This window comes from Danio aesculapii, chromosome 20, assembly GCF_903798145.1.
Source record: "Danio aesculapii chromosome 20, fDanAes4.1, whole genome shotgun sequence".
Lineage (NCBI taxonomy): Eukaryota > Metazoa > Chordata > Actinopteri > Cypriniformes > Danionidae > Danio > Danio aesculapii.
In genome coordinates, this window is record NC_079454.1 from 52456754 (window position 1) to 52480753 (window position 24000).

Below are 24000 nucleotides of genomic sequence, written 5' to 3' on the forward strand. Positions count from 1 at the left end.
TTGTTTATACTTAGTTCATGTTAGTAAATACATTAACTAATGAAATCTATAGTAAAGTGTGATTGAACTTTTTATTTTTAGGTGAACTATCCCTTTAATATTAATGCTAAATACCTTCGCGTTATGAAATATGAGGTATATGACTGAAAGGATTGATTATTTGCGTACATTTCTCAGCCTCCTGCAGGGATCTTATGGCCTCTCCACATTTATCTCCCGCTAGAAGAGTCTGTCCATGATAGCAGTGAGCCTGTACAGAACAAACCACACACAATATCAATAACAGCATAAAGCAGAAGATGTTAGGGCTGCACAATATATCATTTCAGCATCGATATTGAAATGTGATCATTCGCAATAGTCACATCGCAGGATATGCAATGCTGAGTCTGGATTATAATGTATCATTTGCATGTGTTTTTTGAGGTCTGTGACTGCATAAGGATTTTAAAAGCATTCAGGCATAATAAACTGCACCTTTAATAATGATTAACTTTATTGAATTATATTTATTATTATTTAATTGCTGTATCTGAATACTGTTAAGCTCGGGAAACATAAAGCTCTGTGAAAAAAAATATTCAAGACATCTGGTGAAATTGTATCTGTATCACAATACATTCGTTCACTTTCCTTCAGTCTCTTATTTATCAGGGGTTGCCACAGTGGAATGAACCGCCAATTATTCCAGCATAAGTTTTAACCAGGCAGATGCCTTTCCAGCCGCAACCCAGTACCAGGAAACACCCATACACTCTCACATTCACACATGAATGAATCGCCAACTTATCCAACATATGTTTTACGCAGCGGATGCTCTTCCAGCTGTAACCCATCACTGGGAAACATCCATACACACTCATTCACACATACACTACGGCCAATTTAGTTTCTTCAACTGCCCTATAGTGCATGTGTTTGGACTGTGGAGGAAACCCAACACGGGGAGAACATGCAAACTCCACACAGAAATGCCAACTGACCCAGCCGCCCAAAATTATATTCATATTGCAGATTAATAAAATATCGCAATGCTAGATATTTTCCAATATCTTGCAGCCCTAAAAGATGTGTTTGCGTTCAGATGAACTCACGTAAGCCATGTAGAAGTGCTGCTTCAGCTGCAGGTATTTCTTCCATTTACTGCTGCATTCTGGATCCAAAGTGTTCAGAGTGTGATCTGAGCAAAACGAGGAAATCCAAAATAGTTTTAAGCTCCGTCAAAAATGGAGTAAAATTGTGAAATATTTTTACGGCTTAAAAGAACTTTACTATTTCAATATGTGATGCAAAGCTGAATTTTCAGCATCATTACTCCAAGTATTTAGAGTCACATGATCAGAAATCAATATAATATGATGATATTTCTGATCATAGTTTACAATCTGCTTTTATATTATTAAGTAAACTCTGATGCATTTTATTTTTCAGGACTCTTTTATGAAAAGAAAGTTCATTAGCATTTATCAGAAACGTACAATCTTGCTAATTGCCAAATAAATGATAAATGAGAGTTACTTTAGTTTGTTAAATGGAGAAAAACAGAAAGCAGAGTAGTATTTAAATCCTATCATAATTTTTATGTAATATAAGGTACTTTACATAAAAAATGTAAACAGCATTTTTATTTATGTTATAGTATAGGAATGTGTATTTATTTTATTACAGTTTTAGAAATTGTAGTACTTCAGCTTTAACTAATATTTAATGAAACAACAGTACAAAAAATTTAATAATATAATAATAATAATAATATCATAATAATAATATAATAATAATAATAATATAATAATAATAATAATATTAATATAATAATAATAATATAATAATAACAATAGTAATAACAACAACAATAATAATAATAATAATAATAATAATATAATACCAATAATATTAACAATAATAATAATAATAATAATAATAATAATAATATAATAATGATAATATAAGAATAATATAATAATAATAATAATAATAATATAATAATAAAAATAATATAATAATATAATAATAATAATAATAATAATATAATAATAATAATAATAATAATAATAATAATAATAATAATAATATTATTATTATTATTATTATTATTATTAATAAAACAGAAAGCAGAGTAGTATTTAAATCCTATCATAATTTTTATGTAATATAAGGTACTTTACATAAAAAATGTAAACAACATTTTTATTTATGTTATAGTATAGGAATGTGTATTTATTTTATTACAGTTTTAGAAATTGTAGTACTTCAGCTTTAACTAATATTTAATGAAACAACAGTACAAAAAATTTAATAATATAATAATAATAATAATATCATAATAATAATATAATAATAATAATATAATAATAATAATATTATTAATATAATAATAATAATAATATAATAATAACAATAGTAATAACAACAACAACAATAATAATAATAATAATATAATACCAATAATATTAACAATAATAATAATAATAATAATAATATAATAATGATAATATAAGAATAATATAATAATATAATAATAATAATAATAATAATATAATAATAATATAATAATAAAAATAATATAATAATATAATAATAATAATAATAATAATAATAATATAATAATAATAATAATGATAATAATAATAATAATTATTATTATTATTATTATTAATAAAACAGAAAGCAGAGTAGTATTTAAATCCTATCATAATTTTTATGTAATATAAGGTACTTTACATAAAAAATGTAAACAGCATTTTTATTTATGTTATAGTATAGGAATGTGTATTTATTTTATTACAGTTTTAGAAATTGTAGTACTTCAGCTTTAACTAATATTTAATGAAACAACAGTACAAAAAATTTAATAATAATATAATAATAATAATAATAATAATAATAATAATATAATAATATTATTAATATAATAATAACAATATAATAATAACAATAGTAATAACAACAACAACAATAATAATAATAATAATAATAATAATATAATACCAATAATATTAACAACAATAATAATAATAATAATATAATAATAATAATAATAATAATAATAATAATATAATAATGATAATATAATAATAATAATAGAATAATAATAATAATAGAATAATAATAATATAATAATAATAATAATAGAATAATAATAATAATATAATAATAATATAATAATAATAATAATAATAATATAATAATAATAAAAATAATAATAATAATTATTATTATTATTATTGTTATTATTAATAATAAAACAGAAAGCAGACTAGTATTTAAATCCTATTATAATTTATGTAATATAAGGTACTTTACATAAAAAATGTAAACAACATTTTTATTTATGTTATAGTATAGGAATGTGTATTTATTTTATTACAGTTTTAGAAATTGTAGTACTTCAGCTTTAACTAATATTTAATGAAACAACAGTACAAAAAATTTAATAATATAATAATAATAATATCATAATAATAATATAATAATAATAATAATAATAATATAATAATAATAATAATATAATAATAATATAATAATAACAATAGTAATAACAACAATAATAATAATAATAATAATAATAATAATAATATAATACCAATAATATTAACAACAATAATAATAATAATAATAATAATATAATAATGATAATATAATAATAATATAATAATATAATAATAATAATAATAATAATATAATAATAATATAATAATAAAAATAATATAATAATATAATAATAATAATAATAATAATTATTATTATTATTATTATTATTATTATTATTATTATTATTATTAATAATAATAAAACAGAAAGCAGAGTAGTATTTAAATCCTATCATAATTTTTATGTAATATAAGGTACTTTACATAAAAAATGTAAACAACATTTTTATTTATGTTATAGTATAGGAATGTGTATTTATTTTATTACAGTTTTAGAAATTGTAGTACTTCAGCTTTAACTAATATTTAATGAAACAACAGTACAAAAAATGTAATAAAAATAATTTGAAATGGAAACCCTTTGCACCAATGAATACATGACAACATGAATAAATCTCATTATACTGCTACTTTTAATTTAACATGTCCATTCTGATTAACAGTATTAATTATAATATACTAGCTATATTACAATTAATACATTCATTACTTTTATTATTATTAATATATTCAATTATAATATACAGGGTGGGCCATTTATATGGATACACCTTAATAAACTTATTGGGAATTTCACAAGAGAAAACAATGGTGTGCTTGGTTTTAAAGTAACTTTATTCTTTCATGAGTTATTTACAAGCCCCCTCACATATACTAATGTGCCACAAACAGGACGTTAATATCACTAACCATTTCCCTTTTTAATTAAGGTGTCTCCATATAAATGGCCCACCCTGTACATTATTATTTATATTCTAAATTACTATAATAATTATATGACAAATAATAAAAACTAACTCCCCTCCCGCTACCCCCCTCACATAGCAAGTCTTCTTGCAAAATATCTAACAGATGAATGTTTTTATGAATGTGCTTATGTTGATCATTACAGTTGAGGAGTATCTGGATAAATAACGATGATGGCTACCTACTTCTTGGCTACTGTGATTTCGGTTGTGCTGAAGAATCAAATTTAGGGGATGACAATACTGGAGTATAAATGCGAACGTGAGGGCTAATTCTGACCATAAAATGATTTCTTAAAGGGCACCTATGATGAAAATCAACTTTTAGTAAGCTGTTTGGACAGAACTGTGTGTAAATATAGTGTGTCCACAGTCAAATTAGAGTGAGAGAAACACAACAAGTCTCTTTTTTTACATTTCCTGATGCTAAAATAGGACCCAAATCCCAGTGATTTTGAGGCCCACCGCAACATGATGTAGGAGTGCAGTTTTCCCCGCCCACCGAATTGATTGACAGGCGCCATGTCTCCATAATAACGAAGAAACTGAGATAAAAAAATATCTGTTACAACTTTCTGGGATCATTTCAACGTATTAATTTTTGTAAATCAACGTTTTAAAACAGCATGATTGTAATAAAAACAGTATATTCGTTATGTAATTCTTAACCGCTATAATCAGTAAACACGCATATCTGTGTTTGTGTGTGTGTGTGTGTTTGTGTGTGTGTGTGTGTGTGTGTGTGTGTTTATACTGCAAGGCATTTGTGTGTGAATCATCTCGTCAGAAAGGCTTGAATAAACTCCACCACAAATATATCAAATAAACTCACTTTCATCTGAGTCTGTCTCTATCACTGACTGCTGTTTATCTAATGTAACACACGATGAGAATCAGACAGGGCAGGGAGAAGCAGCTCATTTGCATTTAAAGCCACATGCCACAAAAACAGCTACACTGTAATTAGACACCAAAAAGGGCAGATCCTGGAGGCTATAATAATTAATCTGATGGGTATTTTGAGCTGAAACTTTACAGACACATTCTGGAGACACCAATAGCTTATCTTATATATATTGTAAAATAGGTGCCCTTTAAATAACCACTTCAAGAGGTGCTAAATCATCAAAATAATTTAGTATTGGCCTTAATTTGGATATTATTAAAGTAAAACCCACCAGCCTTCTGGTAGAAGTTGGCGGTCTCGAAGGCCAGCGCTGCGATGAGGGAGGCGTTGTGTTTCAGCTCGATGGCTCTGGCGATGGTCACTGAAAACACACACAGTTTCAAGCATTTTACATTAGTTTTCCTTAAAATGGAATGATATACAATGTATGTTTAATATTAAGTAAACTGAATCCATTATTAATGTAAAATAATGCAAAATGCTTAAATAAATGTGATGTAAAAATCTTGGATTCTGTTATTTACTGCTGTTAAACTCTCTTATAACAGAGTTGACAGTAACATAGTCGACATTTTCCACCATTTTTGTGCTTCAACTCAAGATGCTAACCTTAATCCAGACTCCATAAAGCATGTCCAAAACACAATTGTTTGCATTTTCATCATATTATTATTATTGTTTTTAATAAAGTGACTGAGAAATTGACTGAAATATCACAGTAACAGAGCTGACACATTTTGGTGAATCCTAAACATTTTGCACAAATTAATGAGAGAAGAATAACGGCATGCCTCAACACCTTTAATTCAATTCAATTCACAGAGAGTGACATGATTTGGAGCAAGTCACATGCTTCTTCTAATAGTGCTTTACAGATTGTTCTGCCTTCATAACCGATGTAACAGAGTTGACCAGAACCAAGAGACACACACTAAATGTGTTTATATAACTGAAATTACGAATAATACTTAAAATAGATGACTCATGCAAACATTTTACTTAGTAAACACACAAGAAACATGAAAATATCAATTATTTGATGATAATTGAAGCTGAATGTATGATTCAGGAGGCAGAGACGGTCAAAAATAGGTACAACAGAAGTCTTTAAGTTAATATTTGAGACATAAAATGTCTCTAAATACACACACATACATTATATTTAGACATCAATTGATGGAATTAGTGTTATTTATCAAAGCGGCTTCATTAAAGTGTTTGATTTTGACAAATAATATAAATATTATCAAATGTAATTTAATGGTGAACGGAGTGCGTTTTACCCTCCTGAGCCTCTGCTTGACTCTGGACGATGTACGTGTCGATAACTCGTGGCTCCAGATCTCGGCCCTTCTCTGCTGGAGTGATGAGCCGAGGAATATGAGTCTCCTGATGGCCAGAAAGACATAATAAACTATTTACAGGGTTTCTGCAGGTTTCACAAAGTCTAATTTAAGACTTTAAAGACCTTTTTAATACCATTATAAATGGATTTTCAGACTTATACAGGACTTTTTTACATTATAATCAGTGCTTCAAATTAACTTTTTTAACACCAGCCACTGTGGCTAGTAGATTCCAACATCACTAGCCACTCTCCATTCCCATTAGCCACAATTTTGTTGTTGGGAAAATATATTTTATATGCACAAATTTGACTTTGACATGCTAAAATTACTTGATTTAGACTTTGTGTTATATTTTTGTGTGTGTGTGTGTGTGTATGAGCTTGCTCAACGTGCATGAGTAAATGGGTTGTGTCGCATTGCAATTAGTTTTATTTCACATGACTTTTCAGAGCTTAAAATAATTAAGCATTTACCAAATTTATCTCTGACTACACTAAAAATAAATAAATTATTATTTAATAACCACAAATTTTAATTATGTCAAAACAAGTAAAATATAGCTGTATACATGCACTTTTAATTCAACAAAACTATTCTGTGTAACCCGCCACAGCTGAAATCAACCCGCATTTAGCAGGTGTTAATGCCAAGCCCTGATTATAATATAATTAGTTAATTCTTAGCCACACATTTTAACTAAATTGTCAAAACAAGTAAACCCTATGCATGCTAATTTTTCTACATGACTTATCTTAAAAAAATATATAATAAACTAAATGTATGCACAACAGTCTGTCCACTTACAAAAAAAAAATCTGCCCACATGAAAATGTGCCACGCCAAACCAACAGGGGGCGATAATGGCACTTTTATGCTGGTTTCAAACTAAACTGAGAATTAAGTATTTATTTTCGCGAGTAAATTGCATACAAGTCAATGCAAACGAGAGAACAGAGACATAAAAAACTATTCATTTCTAAAGTAAGCATACATGAATGTGCACTACAGTGACTTTACCATGCTTCACCCTTTACCAAAATGAAAAACCTTATATAGTAACTTAATTAACAGTGATTACAGTCAAAGACTATAGATGTATAAAGACGGTTTATTGGCATACTATAAATGGGGAAAAAAGTGAAACGCTCATAGTGGCCACCACATTGAAGAAAGTCCCAACTTCCAGTGAAAATAGCCAATCGTCAGTCTTTATAGCTACGCGCATCAGTCTGTGCAGATTTGATTGTTTGTTATTCTGTCGTTTGACAAAAACTGTGAGCATGTGTTGTTTTAAGAGCACGCCGGACCAACAGGGGGCGATAATGACACTTTAATGCTGGGTTCATGTGAAAACGGAGATGAAATATACAATGCGTTTAGCGCGAATGTGCAGAATTTTACTTCATTTGCATTTTCCACACTCCATGTGGCCAATCAGAAAGGAGAAAACAAACCACATGTTGACATCATGAGACGAAAACTCCAGTTGTAGTGTCCACATGATTACACTTTACACAGAGTTTTGGAAAATCTTCACCCAGGGCAGAGCTTTCAGAAAGTTTCTGTTTCAGTCATTCGATACTTCATTTTCATGTGGACAAACAGTGTAACCGCGTAGAAAAACTAAACGTGTGGTTTTTAAAATACTCGTGTTCGTGTGGACAGGAACTTTAACAGGAGAAAAGACATCACAGCACATCCCATCACAGTGTTTAAAACTGTGTCCTCTGGTTACCATGTAAACAGCCGTAAAAGAGATTAATGTCGTGACAATCGTTGCGCAAGTGCAGTAGCTAGAGAAAATTCAAATGACGTGTTTTAAGCGTAATTACGGCTTAAGCAACACCAACAACGGGACAGGTCAGTTCAGACTGTTGTTGATCTGAAATATGTAATTAAATTAGGAGTTCAGCGAGTGCTTTTTTTTTTTAGATTTCAGGATTCCCCCATTCATTTACCATTTAGGGTTTCAGGCAGTGTGCATGCTAAAATGACTGGCGTTTTGTTTTCATTTTTACCTTGAGGGTTTTAAATATCCCAGCAGCAATTTTCAAACTCTTGTGAACATCTTTGGCCTCCTCCTCAGTGATGCTGCAATAAAAAAACGCATTTAGTGCAGTATTGATTAGGTCTCATCAAATTGATATTACATTTTTACACACTGGGGTAAATGTGTAGTAACTCTGAGCCCGTTCAATTTGTTTCAATAACTGGATAACCTTAAATTTCATTTAATACATTTTTAATGATCAACTATATTAAATAATGACTTTGAAATATGAATTAATTTATTAAGTGGGAAGGTAGCAGAATGATATGAGAGATTTCTCCGTATTATGTATTTCGAATTATAATAGTTAATGCAAGGTTTTCACTTTAGATAGGAGCATCTGCCAAATGCTTATCTTATAAAAAATAAACTTTTTTATATTCATTATTAATTTCATTATACATATATACACACACATATATACACACACACACACATACATACATACATACATACATACATATATATATATATATATATATATATATATATATATATATATATATATATATATATATATATATATATATATATACACAAACATACACACACATACATATATATTTATATATACACATACACACACACACATACATACATATGTATATATACAAATATACATACACATATATATACATATATACATAAATATATATAAATATATATATATACATATATAACCAACATGAATTTTGATATGAATAACGCATTAGTAAATGTTGAACTATGATTATTAGAGGCTGTACTAGTATTGTTTATTATTAATTCATGTTAGTAAATACATTAAGATTAATAAAACCTTATTGTAAAGTGCAACCTTATTTATTTATTTTTCCTTTTTTTTCAACTTTAACTTAAATGTTGCAAATTTTCATTACTTCTGTTTTTTTTTATAATTACATATCTTTATTTCAAATAACAAACATGTTTTTGTCCCGTTTTTATTTTAGTCAACCATATCAACACTGAGACACAAAACTAGCACAACAACACAGGAAACTGTTTGGTTTCTAAAAGTGGAACTCTTTTGCACAACATCTGGGCTCTCATTTATAAAAGTAAACTTATATTTACAATCTACACTGCCTGACAAAAGTCTTGTTGCCTATAAACGTTTTAGGAACAACAAATGATAACTTGACTTCTAGTTGATCATCTGGTATCAGAAGTGGCTTATGAATATTTGTAAAAGTGGTTAAAAATATCCGTTCAGATGAAAAGAGCAGTAGTACTGGGGTTTCACAAGGCTGTGTCAGTTCACCTATTCTTTTTACAAATGAATGTTCAAGTAAGCATTCACAGGATTTTATTTTTTAATATTCCGATGACACCAGCCATACTAAGTTTACTTTATGAGAGTGATGATATTGGTGTTATCTCTCAGTCAGAAATTAGTCAGTTCGTTGAGTGATGTGATAGAAATAAGCTAAAAATAAAGACTAAGAAAACAGAAGAGATGGTATTTGAGCCAAAATGTATAGATGACCATCGTCAAGAGGTTGTACATGACCATCCTATTACTCAGTCAGAAACGTATAATTACTTGGGCATTTACATTGACAGTTCTTTCACATGGAAAACACACATTGAGTGGGTTTGTTCTCGTTTACACCAGAGATTGTATTTTTTGCGGAGCTTGCGTCTTTTTGGAGTTAACAAGAAGCTCATGATGCTGTTTTATAAAGCAGTTCTTGAAAGCATTGTCAGGTATGGTATCACAGTGTGGTTTGGCAACCTATCTGTTCAGTGTAAATGCATCTCGTAAAGACGGCATGGAAAATTGTTGTGCACAATGAATATTTTAATCCTCGAGTTTTATATGAGAATTGTGTTCACAATCAGGTGGAAAGGATTGTAAACGATCCAACTCATTTCTTGTTTCCACATTACAAACTGCTTCCCTCTTGTAGAAGATATAGAGTCCCAAAGTGTAGGTTAAACCGTTATAAGAAATCCTTTGTACCTATTTCAGTGGGTTTATTTAATAAGAGTCTATCTTAACTAGCATTATAAATGTTGTAACTGTTGTATTTTGTATTGTTTTTATTGCTTGTTTTTAGTGAATGTCTGCAGCAATATTGCGATGCCCATAATAAATTTCCTGTCAAGGACAATAAAGTTTTACTACTACTACTACTACTTATATGAAAGGTAAAGGGCTCTAGATTATCGTTATTTGAGCACAATAAAATATGATCAAGCATTGATTTTGAATGATTTCATTAGGACAGTAAGGTCTGACTCTGCTTAGACTAAAGTCTGGTCACTGAACCTTCAATAATGTCCAGTATAGAATATGTGGTCATGCTGCAGTGGAAACAGAATGAATAATTTGTCTGACTCCATCATGAGCTTGGAGGACTGCATCCATACATCTCTGCAATGACTCAAATCACTTATTAATAAAGTCATCTGGAATGGCAAAGAAAGCGTTTTTGAAGGACTCCCAGAGTTCATCAAGATTCTTTGGGTTCATCTTCAATGCCTCCTCCTTCATCTTACCCCAGACATGCTCAATAATGTTCATGTCTGGTGACTGGGCTGGCCAATCCTGGAGCACCTTCTTTGCTTTCAGGAGCTTTGATGTGGAGGCTGAAGTATGAGAAGGAGCGCTATCCTGCTGAAGAATTTGCCCTCTCCTGTGGTTTGTAATGGGCAGCACAAATGTCTTGATACATTCGTCATCCACTCTGCAGATCTCTCACACGCCCCCATATTGAATGTAACCCCAAACCATGATTTTTCCTTCACCAAACTTGACTGATTTCAGTAAGAATCTTGGCTCTATGCTGGTTCCAGTAGGTCTTCTGCAGTATTTGTGATGATTGGGATGCAGATCAACAGACGATTCATCTGAAAAATCCACCTTCTACCACTTTTCCACGTTCAACTAGAAGTCGAGTTATTATTTGTTGCTCTTACAACTGAGATCATTGACAAGACTTTTGTCTAATTGTCTAAGTAAACATATTAAACTAAAATATTTACTAAATTGAACCACTTTAAATAATCATTATTAGATAAATTACATGTTTAATCCAGCATTCGTTCACTTTTAGGAAGGTTTCTATGCAAAGTTTTATTAATGTGACCCCTGAGCTGCACACAACTACTTAGAGTGGGTTTACAAAGCTTCAAAATAAGAAAGCATATAATAAAATCACAAAAATGACTGATCATAATGAATCAGAAAACTCACTTCTCCTTTCCAGCCAATCGAGAGGCAAACTTGGTGTACCAGAGGGCCACATTAAAGGCCATAGACACCAGCTCAAACACGGCATCCTGCTGCGCGCTGAAACACACACACACAGTAGCTATATTTATACATTTTTATTCATTTTATCTTGGGACATTGTAATTTTATGTTACTTATTTATGCAATGATAAATTCATTCTAACTGAAGGTACATTTCAATACAATCATTGCATTCAAATACATTAAAAAAGCATCAGAAATAAAGACCAGCTCACCAACTTGTTTACTTTTGCATTCTAATATGAAACCAGCAACCAAAAAAAACACTGAACCAAACAATAAAACCAGCTTACGAGTTACCTGGCAATATTTCCCTGTAAAGTGTCGGTCCATTTGAAATTCTGAATGAATCTGAGCTTGTTCTCTTGTGTAGTGCCATCAAGCGGTAAAATGAAACCTGTGCACATTCAGAAAACATTTCAACACCACCTACTAAACAACAACACTGAGCCTCTGAGAAAAATAAATGCAAATCAACAAAGTCGGAATAAGCCACATGTAAATATCAGACTAGGAGGTGTATTACAGAAAGATCCTAATCTTACAGTATTCTCCTATCTGTTTGGTAGCCATGATCAATTCAGTTATGACCACATTTAGGACGAAAGCTTTTACAGAAAAAAAAAATCACTTTTATAAGGGCTTTAAACCTTGTTGTGTGGCAGCAGTGTGTGAATAACACCAGTGTCTAATGGTGAAAATGCAATAATAAACACATTTTAATGAAAGCAGTCTGCAGAAACACTTTGATTGACATTCTCCCTTTGTACGTGTCATCAGAGGGGGAAAGCCCCGCCCACCAGTAACCATTTCTCCCTAATTAGCATAATACGTCAGTCTTGTTTTTGAATCTGCCACTATGCTGAAACACAGGCATTTGTAGCTCCGCCCTCTTTTAAAAAAAGAGCACGATCTCATTTGAATTTAAAGCGACAGTCACCAAAACACCACAATTAGGATCAAACCCTAAAAGGGTTAGTTTCAGAGAGTTAGAAAACATTATTTGCAGGGCTTGACATTAACACCCGCCAAACGCGGGTACATTTCAGCTGTGGCGGGCTAGACAGCCACTCTCACTAGCCACTTTAGCTGGTTGCAAATATTTTTGAAACTGTTGTTTTCTTAAAAGCAGAGTTGAACAATAAGAATGGCCAAATAGCCCAGGGCCAACATGAGAAATGACAAAATAACTGTGTTGGCACGAGCAAAAGAAAGTGGGTAAATGCCGAATGAGTGGATGATCACGTGCATGGTTAGACAGGCGATCCTCACTCACTGACAAGAGCTTAAATGTCGCGTGAACAGCTGATGTGAATTGTGCACAATCCCATTTTCTTTTGCGAAGCAACCGTGCCTGGAAACACAACTACTTTTACAATTTCTTTTTTGAAAGTGTTTTTGTAAGCAGTAATGAAGCATCCTTTCATTATCGCACATGGTATGTTTTTCACCTGCTTTGTTTTGCTTACAATTATTTCCTGTTAATATGGTTTATTTTCAGCTTTTACAATAGCATTGCTTTATTAGGAGGGTAAATCTGAGACCTTCAGCCTGGACAGACTATTGTGCATGGTTTTAGATACATGACAATTATTCTTTTTAAAATGTCAATTGTTTTTAAAGAAAAGTTTTGTTCAATAAAAGGTGTACAGTGCATCCGGAAAGTATTCATAGCGCTTCACTTTTTCCTAAAAAGTTTATGTTACAACCTTATTCCAAAATGGATTGAATTCATTTATTTCCTCAACATTCTACACACAATCCCCCATAATGACAATGTGAAGAAAGATTTTTGTGCTGTGAAGCTCTAAACTGAGCTCAGGTACATTCTGTTTCCACTGATCATTCTTGAGATGTTTCAGCAGCTTCATTGGAGTTCACCTGTGGTCAATTCAGTTGATTGTACATGATTTATAAAGGCATGCACCTGTCTATATAAGGGCCCAGGGTTGACTGTGCATGTCAAAGCACAAACCAAGCATGAAGACAAAGGAACTGTCTGTAGACCTCAGAGACACGATTGTCTCGAGGCACAAGGCTGGGGAAGGTTACAGAAATATTTCTGCTGCTCTGACAGTTTCAATGAGCACAGTGGCCTTCATCATCCATAAGTGGAAGATGTCTGAACCACCAGGAATATTCCTAGAGCTGGCCGGCCATCTAAGCTGAGTGATCGGGGGAGAAAGGCCTTAGTCAGGGAGGTGATCAATAACCCGATGGTCACTCTGTCTGAGCTCCAGCGTTCTTCTGTGGAGAGAGGAGAACCTTAGAGAAGGACAACCATCTGTACAGCAATCCACCAATCAGGCCTGTATGGTAGAGTGGCCAGACGGAAGCCACTCCCCTCCTGGAATTAGCCGAAAGGCATCTGAAGGACTCTCAGACCATCAGAAACTAAACTCTCTGCCCCGATGAGACTAAAATTGAACTCTTTGGAGTGAATGCCAGGCATTACGTTTGGAGAAAACCAGGCAGCGCTCATCACCAGGCTATTACCATCCCTACAGTGAAGCATGGTGGTGGCAGCATCATGCTGTGGGGATGTTTTTCAGCAGCAGGAACTGGAAGACTAGTCAGGATAGAGGGAAAGATGAATGCAGCAATGTACAGAGACATCCTGAATGAAAACCTGCTTCAGAATGCTCTTGACCTCAGACTGGGGCGACGGTTTATCTTCCAGCAGCACAATGACCCAAAGCACACCACCAAAATATCAACGGAGTGGCTTCACAACAACTCAGTGAATGTCTTTGAGTGGCCCAGCCAGACCCCAGACCTAAATCCTAGCGCAAAGGCTGTAAATATGGATGTACATGTGCTTTTACACCTTTTTTTATTTTTAATAAATTTGCAACAGTTTCATAAACTCTTTTTACACATTGTCATTATGGGGGATTGTGTGTAAAATGTTGAGGAAATCAATGAATTTAATCCATTTTGGAATAAGGCTCTAACATAAAAAACATGGAAAAAGTGCTATGAATACTTTCTGCATCCACTCTATGTATACAACTATATTTCGCTTGTTTTGACACATTATTTAAAAAATTTGAGGCTAAGAAATATTTATTTATTTATTTTTGGTGTGCCAGAGAAAACAGTTGGTATGTCCTTATAGTGTTCAGCCCTGGAAAGTCCGAAATAAGAACTGCAATCCGACACTGAAACCACAGCCCATTTGTTCATGCTCATTGAGCGAGCTCATACACAACACACACAAAACGTGAAATGAATGAGTAGTCATGTGGACATAACACAAAATGTAAATCAAGACATTTTAGCATACCAAAGTCAAATTTTTGTACATAAAATATATTTTCCCAACAACAAAATTGTGGCTATAGGAAATGGTGAATTGCTAGTATTGATTCAAAACTACTAACCACAGAGGCTGCTGATCAAAAAAAGTTAACGTCAAGCCCATATTATTTGTAGGGTATTTTGAGCTGAAACTTCACATACACACTCTAGGGACATCAGAAACTTATTTGACATCTTACATTACATAATGTAACATATCATATCTTAAGTTGAGACGTATCATATCTTAGGTTAACATATTTATTTTCCCTCAGTAAATACCCTCAGAAAGCCTCAAGAAAGGAGATATAATAATTTTCAAACCCTGCAAAGAGCGAAATACTCGTCGCTGGATTTCTTCAGGATGTCTGGAGAACATGTGGCGTCGGTGAACATGTCCAGCAGTCGAGCGCGCGCCGTTCGCAGGTCACTGAAAACACATTCAAAATTTAATAAAATGTTGTTGTTTTTACAAATATTTCTAACGGAAGCAGTTTTTCTATAATATCCTTCGTCTGGAGAAAGTCTTATTAAAAAAAAAAAAAAAAAATATATATATATATATATATATATATATATATATATATATATATATATATATATATATATATATCAATTTTTTTTATAAATGACTATGATCAATATTATTAGCCTCCTTAAGCAATTATTATATCCGATTGTCTCCAGAACAAACCACTGTTACACAATGACTTGCCTAATTACCCTAACTTTACCCTAATTAACCTAGTTAAGTCTTTAAATGTCACTTTAAGTTGAATACTAGTCTCTTGAAAAATATCTAGCCAAATATTATGTGCTGTCATCATGGCAAAGATAAAAGAAATCAGTTATTAAAACTATAGTTAAAAATCTGCTCTCCGTTAAACAGAAATTGGAGGAAAAATATAAAAAATGAAAACTTTACAGGGGGCAAATAATTCTAACTTCATTTGTATATGCTGTGGCCCAGAGAATAGATGAATAATAATAATAATAATAATAATAATAAAAATAATGCATTTTATTTGTAATGTTCTTTTCTTCAACCCAAAGTGCTCTAGGCAGAAAAAGCAGAATAAAAGCCTCACTTGCAGATCTTATTGGCTGCAGGGCTGGACGCCACGCCGTACAGGTTAAAGGACACTGGAGCTGTGGCTTTCAGAGGGTTTCGGTGGAACCAGTGAGTCATGATGACCAGACACCTGAACAACAAACATCATATTAGCAAATTCAGTTTCAATAATATCTAGATGGAGTGCCTTTTAAAGAATATTCATATTGTTGTATTGTGGAAAGAGCACCGTTTGCTGTTAAACACTAGCCTAGGGCGCCATCTGTTGTTTAAAACTAGCCTAGAGCGCCATCTTTAAAGGCTAGCCTAGAGCGCAGTCTGCGGTTTAAAACTAGCCTTAAAAGCTATCCGCTCTTAAAAACTAGCCTAGAGTACCATCTGGTGTTTAAAACTATCCTAGAGCACCATCTGCTGTTTAAAGACTAGCCTAGAGCACCGAATGCTGTTAAAAACTAGCCTAGAGCACCGTCTGCTGTTAAACACTAGCCTAGGGCTCCATCTGCTATTTAAAGACAAGCCTAGAGTGCCGTCTGCTGTTTAGAAACTAGTCTAGAGCACCATCTGCTGTTTAAAAACTAGTCTAGAGCTCCATCTGCTGTTAAAATCTAGCCTAGAGCTCCATCTGCTGTTTAAAAACTAGTCTAGAACACAATCTCCTGTTCAAATCTAGCTTAGAGCTCCATCTGCTGTTTAAAACTAACCTAGAGCTTCATCTGCTGTTTAAAAACTAGCCTAGAGCTCCATCTGCTGTTTAAAAACTAGTCTAGAGCTTCATCTGCTGTTTAAAAACTAGCCTAGAGCTCCATCTGCTGTTTAAAAACTAGTCTAGAGCTTCATCTGCTGTTTAAAAACTAGCCTAGAGCTCCATCTGCTGTTTAAAAACTAGTCTAGAGCTTCATCTGCTGTTTAAAAACTAGCCTAGAGCTCCATCTGCTGTTTAAAACTAACCTAGAGCTTCATCTGCTGTTTAAAAACTAGCCTAGAGCTCCATCTGCTGTTTAAAAACTAGTCTAGAGCTTCATCTGCTGTTTAAAAACTAGCCTAGAGCTCCATCTGCTGTTTAAAAACTAGTCTAGAGCTTCATCTGCTGTTTAAAAACTAGCCTAGAGCTCCATCTGCTGTTTAAAAACTAGTCTAGAGTGCCATCTGCCGTTAAAAACTAGCCTAGAGCACCGTCTGCTGTTAAAAACTAGCCTAGAGCGCTGTCTGCTATTAAAAACTAGCATAAAAAGCCATCTCCTCTGAAAACTAGCTTACAGTGCCATCTGGTGTTTAAAACTATCCTAGAGTGCCATCCACTATTTAAAGACTAGCCTAGAGCACAGTCTGCTGTTTAAAAACTAGCCTAGAGTGCTATCTGCTATTAAAAACTAGCCTAAAAAGCCAGCTGCTATTTAAAGACTAGCCTAGAGCACTGTCTGCTGTCAAAAACTAGCCTAGAGCACCATCTGCTGTTTAAAACTAGCCTAGAGCGCCATCTCCTGTTTAAAAATTAGCCTAAAGTACCATCTGCTGTTTAAAACTGGCCTAGAGCGCTGTCTGCTGTTAAAAACTAGCCTAGACCGCCATCTCCTGTTTAAAAATTGGCCTAGAACGCAGTCTACTGTCAAAAACTCACCTAGAGCACCATCTGCTGTTAAAAAACTAGCCTAGAACGCAGTCTACAGTCAAAAACTAGCCTAGGACGCCTTCTGCTGTCAAAAAACTAGCCTAGAGCGCCATCTGCTGTTTAAAAACTATCCTAGAATGCCGTTTGCTGTCAAAAACTATCCTAGAGCGACGTCTGCTGTTTAAAAACCAGCCTAGAGAGCCGTCTGCTGTCAAAAACTAGCCTTAAGAGCTGTCTGCTGTTACAAACTAGCCTAGAGCACCATCTTCTGTTAAAAACTAGCCTAGAGCGCCATCTGCTGTTAAAAACTAGCTTAGAGCGGAATCTGCTGTTTAAAAATAGCCTAAAGTGCCATCTACTGTTAAAAAGACATCTGCTGTTTAAAAACTAGCCTAGAACGTTGCCTGTTGTTCAAAACTAGCCTAGATCAATATCTGCTGTTAAAAACTAGCTTAGAGCAGAGTCTGCTGTTTAAAAACTAGCCAAGAGTGCCGTCTGCTGTTAAAAACAGGCCTAGATCTCCATCTGCTGTTAAACACCAGCCTAGAACGCCATCTGCCGTTTAAAAACTAGCCTGTAGCGCCATCTATTGATAAAAACTAGCAAAGAGCAGCATCAGTATTATTGGTTGTTCATCAAAACAGCAAAAGGTTGAAGACTTAATAGGAGACTTATTGTCAAACATGGAAATGTTCAGGTTTATCTGGCTTACGACATTGAAAATTCAATGACTTCATATTTCTTTTGTTTGTTAACTCTGTACAGTAAGGCTACATTTGCTAACATCAGTGAATTTAACTAAAGTAATGACAACTACAAAAGCACTTAGTAAGTAGTTTAGTTAAATTAACTAGTGTTAAAAAGATAAATCTATAAAGAATCGCCAGATTAAAACATTAAGATTATTATGTTTCAAAATAAACAGATTATTAAATTTTACATCATTTGGTGCCTTGAATAAAACCACAGCAAATACAGCACTCAACCATTTTTCAAAAGACACTCTGAAAGTAATAAATAATTATTCGCAGTATTTTAAAGCACTGACAATATCATTATCACAAAACTTTATTATTGAACATCGACATGTCTAATCCTGTCCATCCTGAACAACCGGTAATGTGGAATTATTACACAAATATATCTTGCAATTTTGACATTTATTATATAAATGAGATTTTAATTTACTTTATTCAATGGTTGTGATTGATAGAGAAGTTATAAGAGGAAAGTAAACAAGCACATTTCACATCTATTAATATTTAGTCATTACAACACATTAGTCCTTACCATAATTTTATTAAAAAACTGTTTAATCATAACAGAAATTATGTAAAGAAAATCATTTGACTAAAAAATAATGATGCATTTATTTATCTCGGCCTTGTTTATCAACAAATCTATCATACACAGACTAATATATTACTTAAAAACCAGCTACTATTAATGCTTTATCATTTAATTACAACAGAAACAGTTTAATTATAACAAAAATGATGTAAATAGACTGAAAAATACTGAGCCATTTATTTATCTTGGTCTTATCAACAAATCTATGACGTAAAATTTCATACACAGACTAATACAATACCTAAAAAATCAGCTACTAATAATGCTTTATCCTTTAATTACAACAGAAACAATTTAATTATAACAAAAATTATGTAAATAGACTGAAAAATACTTGTCCATTTATTTATCTCGTCTTTGTTTATCAACAAATCTATCATACACAGACTAATATTATACTTAAAAACCAGCTACTACTAATGCTTTATCATTTAATTACAACAGAAACAGTTTAATTATAACAAAAATGATGTAAATAGACTGAAAAATACTGAGCCATTTATTTATCTTGGCCTTATCAACAAATCTATCATACACAGACTAATATTATACTTAAAAACCAGCTACTATTAATGCTTTATCATTTAATTACAACAGAAACAGTTTAATTATAACAAAAATGATGTAAATAGACTGAAAAATACTTGTCCATTTACTTATCTTGGCCTTATCAACAAATCTATCATACACAGACTAATATAATACTTAAAAATCAGCTACTATTACTGCTTTATCATTTAATTACAACAGAAACAGTTTAATTATAACAGAAATTATGTAAATAGACTGAAAAATACTTGTCCATTTACTTATCTTGGCCTTATCAACAAATCTATCATACACAGACTAATATAATACTTAAAAATCAGCTACTATTAATGCTTTATCATTTAATTACAACAGAAACAGTTTAATTATAGTAGAAAATATGTAAATAGACTGAAAAATACTTGTCCATTTATTTATCTTGGCCTTATCAACAAATCTATGACGTAAAATTTCATACGCAGACAAATACAATACCTAAAAAATAAGCTACTATTAATGCTTTATCATTTAATTACAACAGAAACAGTATAAATATAACAAACATGATGTAAATAGACTGAAAAATACTGGGCCATTTTTTTATCTTGGCCTTATCAACAAATCTATCATACACAGACTAATATATTATTTAAAAACAGCTACTATTAATGCTTTATCATTTAATTACAACAGAAACAGTTTAATTATAACAGAAAATATGTAAATAGACTAAAAATATTGTTCAATTTATCTCAGCCTTGTTTATTAACAAATCTATCATACACAAACCAACATTTGACTTAAAAATCAGCTACTATTAATGCTTTATCATTTAATTACAACAGAAACAGTTTAATTATAACAGAAAATATGTAAATAGACTGAAAAATACTTGTCCATTTATTTATCTCGTCTTTGTTTATCAACAAATCTATCATACACAGACCAATGCATTACTTATAAAAGAGCTACTATTAATGTTTTATCATTTAATTACAACAGAAACAGTTTAATTATATCAGAAATTAAGTAAATAGACTAAAAATATTGTTCAATTTATCTCAGCCTTGTTTATTAACAAATCTATCATACACAAACCAACATATGACTTAAAAATCAACTACTATTAAAGCTTTATCGTTTAATTACAACAGAAGCAGTTAAATAATAATTAAAAGTAAGTAAACATACTGATAAATACTGATCCATTTATAACATCTCGGCCTTGTTTATCAACAAATCTATGTTAGTACAATATCATACACAGACCAATACATTATTTAAAAATCAGCTGCTTTTAATGCTTAATTGTCTACGTCTAAAAATAGCGATTTATGATCTTAGACTTGTTTACAACTCGAATACAAACTGAGAGAAATCAACTGAATCAGACTCGCTGTTCACGAGAGCAGTTAGAGACCTAAATCCACCAACAGACCGCTAACGCTTGATTTAAGAGAAATAGATGTGTTTTTATACCAGAAACGTGCCGACTGTCAAGATGTTTGTTGTTTTTAATCGGCGATACTCCAAAAGACGTGTGTGTTTATCAGGAAACGCCAAAACAATGAACGCTTTTCCGGTATGACGTGTGCCCTACGGTGACGTCACGCGCGCACGCCCGTTCACTTTAAACGCGCGGCCTACGTCATTATTTTGGTCCATACTTTGAATGTGTAATAAAATGTTTAAAATCCAAACTAGCTAAATTTAAAAGCAATATTTCCCTTAAATGCTCATTTTGTACTCAATATGATGAAACACTAAATCCTTTATTTTGGGAGTGTACATACTGTAGTGTTTTGGTTGACTTTTTTCCAAAATTCTTACTTCCAAACTTAGTATTTTCCCAAAAATTGTATTCTTTGGTTCCTCTCTGAATGTAGATCCTTCTCATTGTACATTTATCATAAATAATATGAATCTTGTTTAAACAATTACTCACGCTAGCTAATGGCTACTGGATCACCTTTACTCTGCAATGGTTGCCTCTAATTTATTAGAGCCTATAAGTTTACCACAGCTCGTGATAACGCAAATAAACAGCAAGTTTATGTTGTCATATTTTCATTGTATTTTTTGTTGTGTCTAGCTTAATAAAAAATAAATAAGTTCAGTATCCTAATCACAGTTTAAAAATGCTTATTTTGATATATTTATTGCTGAATTACAAGTTCAGTTTTCGATTGGCCTCGTGACAAAGTGAATGATTTCGGATTCTTGACACATTTTTGCAATTTATTTATTTTTAAATCAATTGTTAAATCAATTAGTATATTACCAGAGATCATAAATATAAGACACAAGCTATTATACAGTTTAAGAGTCCATTCTATTTAGATCCACTCATTTAAAAACTTCTGGCCCCAGGCTGCATATCGGAAGTGACTATAATAATTGAATAAATCTAATTAAATAATTGAATGTGCGTGTTGAATATAAGACGTTTGATAGGCGGTGCTTTTGTGGAAACCTCTTCTTGGTCTGTCGCAAATCTTTTTAAAGGGCAGCGCATATCTTAGCCTTACCCTGGAGTTTGTTCACCCTCCGCCTATGCATTTATGATTAATTTATTGCTTTTTTTGGCCTAACTTTACATCCATAAATGTAAATTTTCAAAGAAACACCCTTACTTTTGATTTATGTGAACTCTTTAAAAGACTCTAACAATTACATTGCATGTAAAACTCTTGAATCATTTAAACTTGTTTAATCTGCTGGAATTTTATTTCTGTCACCATTTTGTTCATATTGTATCTTTGTAATGTTCTTTCTCGCACAATAAAAAAAGTAATAAAATGTTTGTTTTTCATTTAGCAAACAGGATAATAATAATAACAACATACGTCTATTATTCCCAAAAGACCTGGTTAGAAAACCATATGTTATTATCTATTGGTCCATCCTTGTAAATTTAGCAAACCTCTTTTCTCAGTGGTACATAAAGAACTAGATATTTATATAAATATGATTAAGGAGAGTACAAATAAAAAAGCTGTCAAGACTGTTTGACACTTTTAAGTTATTGTGAGTTAGCAAGGCCATGCATTATTTGTAATATGTATATATATATATATATATATATATATTTTTTTTTTTTTGTTTTTGTTATTTTATTCTATTTTGATTCACCTTTTGAGTTTTTGTGCTTTTATATAACTCTATGTACACTTCTGGCATTGTTTTGTATATGTCATTCACGCATTAATAAAAAAAAAAACAATAATAAAATAAAATGTTTTGTATCTTTTTGCTGATGCATATTTTAAAATATAAAATAAAAGACGGGGAACAAAGACGATTTTCTGAGAGCGTGACAATCTGTGTGGGATCCCTTGCTTTTGTTCTGATGTTCTTGTACTGTCAGTTCAAACAATGAAAAATAAAACAAATCAATACCCATTCTCCATGTATTTTGGCTAAAAGTTGCTATTTTTGTTTTCACAATGCTGTAACAAAATGATAGAATATATATGTTTTAGATGATTCTCCTAATGAGCGATGTGGTGGCGCAGTGGGTAGCATGTTCGCCCCACAGCAAGAAGGTCGTTGAAAAGGATGCTAAAATTGACCTTTGTGTATGAGTGTGTGTGTGTGTGTGAATGAGTGTGTATGGATGTTTTCCATTGATGGGTTGCGGCTGGAAGGGCATCCGCTGCGTAAAACATGTGCTGGATAAGTTGGCGGTTCGTTCTGCTGTAGCGACCCCAGATTAATAAAGGGACTAGACCGAAAATAAAATGAATGAATGAATGAAAATAAAAGATTGACAGGTCATTATGCAAAGATGATAAAAAAACACAACACACACGCATATCCAGGGCCGGGTCACAGGGGCAGCAGTCTTAGGAGAGAACCCCAGACTTCCCTTACCCCAGACACTTCCTCCAGCTCCTCCTGGGGGATCCCGAGGCGTTCCCAGGCCAGCCGAGACAAAGCGTGTCCTCCTCCGTGACCTCCAGTGTGTCCTGGGTCTTCCCCAAGGCCTCCTCCCGGTGGGACATGCCGGGAACACCTCCCTAGGTAGGCATCCAGGAGGCATCCGAAACAGATGCCCAAGCCACCTCAGCTGACTTCTCACCTCAACTGACTTCTCAGAAAATCATCTTTGTTCTTTGTTCTCTATTTCCACCGGGGATACTCATGCCAAGGCCTTTAAAGATTGTGACCTGTCAAGAGA

General features: G+C 32.3%; 1 protein-coding gene across 1 annotated transcript in view; it reads right to left on the bottom strand.

The window, feature by feature from the left end:
* brox (BRO1 domain and CAAX motif containing) overlaps window positions 1–21405 on the bottom strand; it is a 26808-nt gene extending 5403 nt beyond the window's left edge. Inside the window, exons 1-11 of the mRNA XM_056481705.1 lie at window positions 21300–21405; window positions 16350–16463; window positions 15586–15691; window position 15544; window positions 12262–12358; window positions 11902–11997; window positions 8671–8743; window positions 6587–6692; window positions 5575–5664; window positions 1095–1180; window positions 169–250 (exon numbers count right to left, since the gene is read on the bottom strand). Of these exons, the coding sequence (XP_056337680.1) occupies window positions 169–250; window positions 1095–1180; window positions 5575–5664; window positions 6587–6692; window positions 8671–8743; window positions 11902–11997; window positions 12262–12358; window position 15544; window positions 15586–15691; window positions 16350–16450 (838 nt within the window). The 5' untranslated portion in view covers window positions 16451–16463; window positions 21300–21405. The remainder of the gene's footprint in view (window positions 1–168; window positions 251–1094; window positions 1181–5574; window positions 5665–6586; window positions 6693–8670; window positions 8744–11901; window positions 11998–12261; window positions 12359–15543; window positions 15545–15585; window positions 15692–16349; window positions 16464–21299) is intronic.
* Between the last annotated feature and the right edge of the window lie 2595 nt (window positions 21406–24000).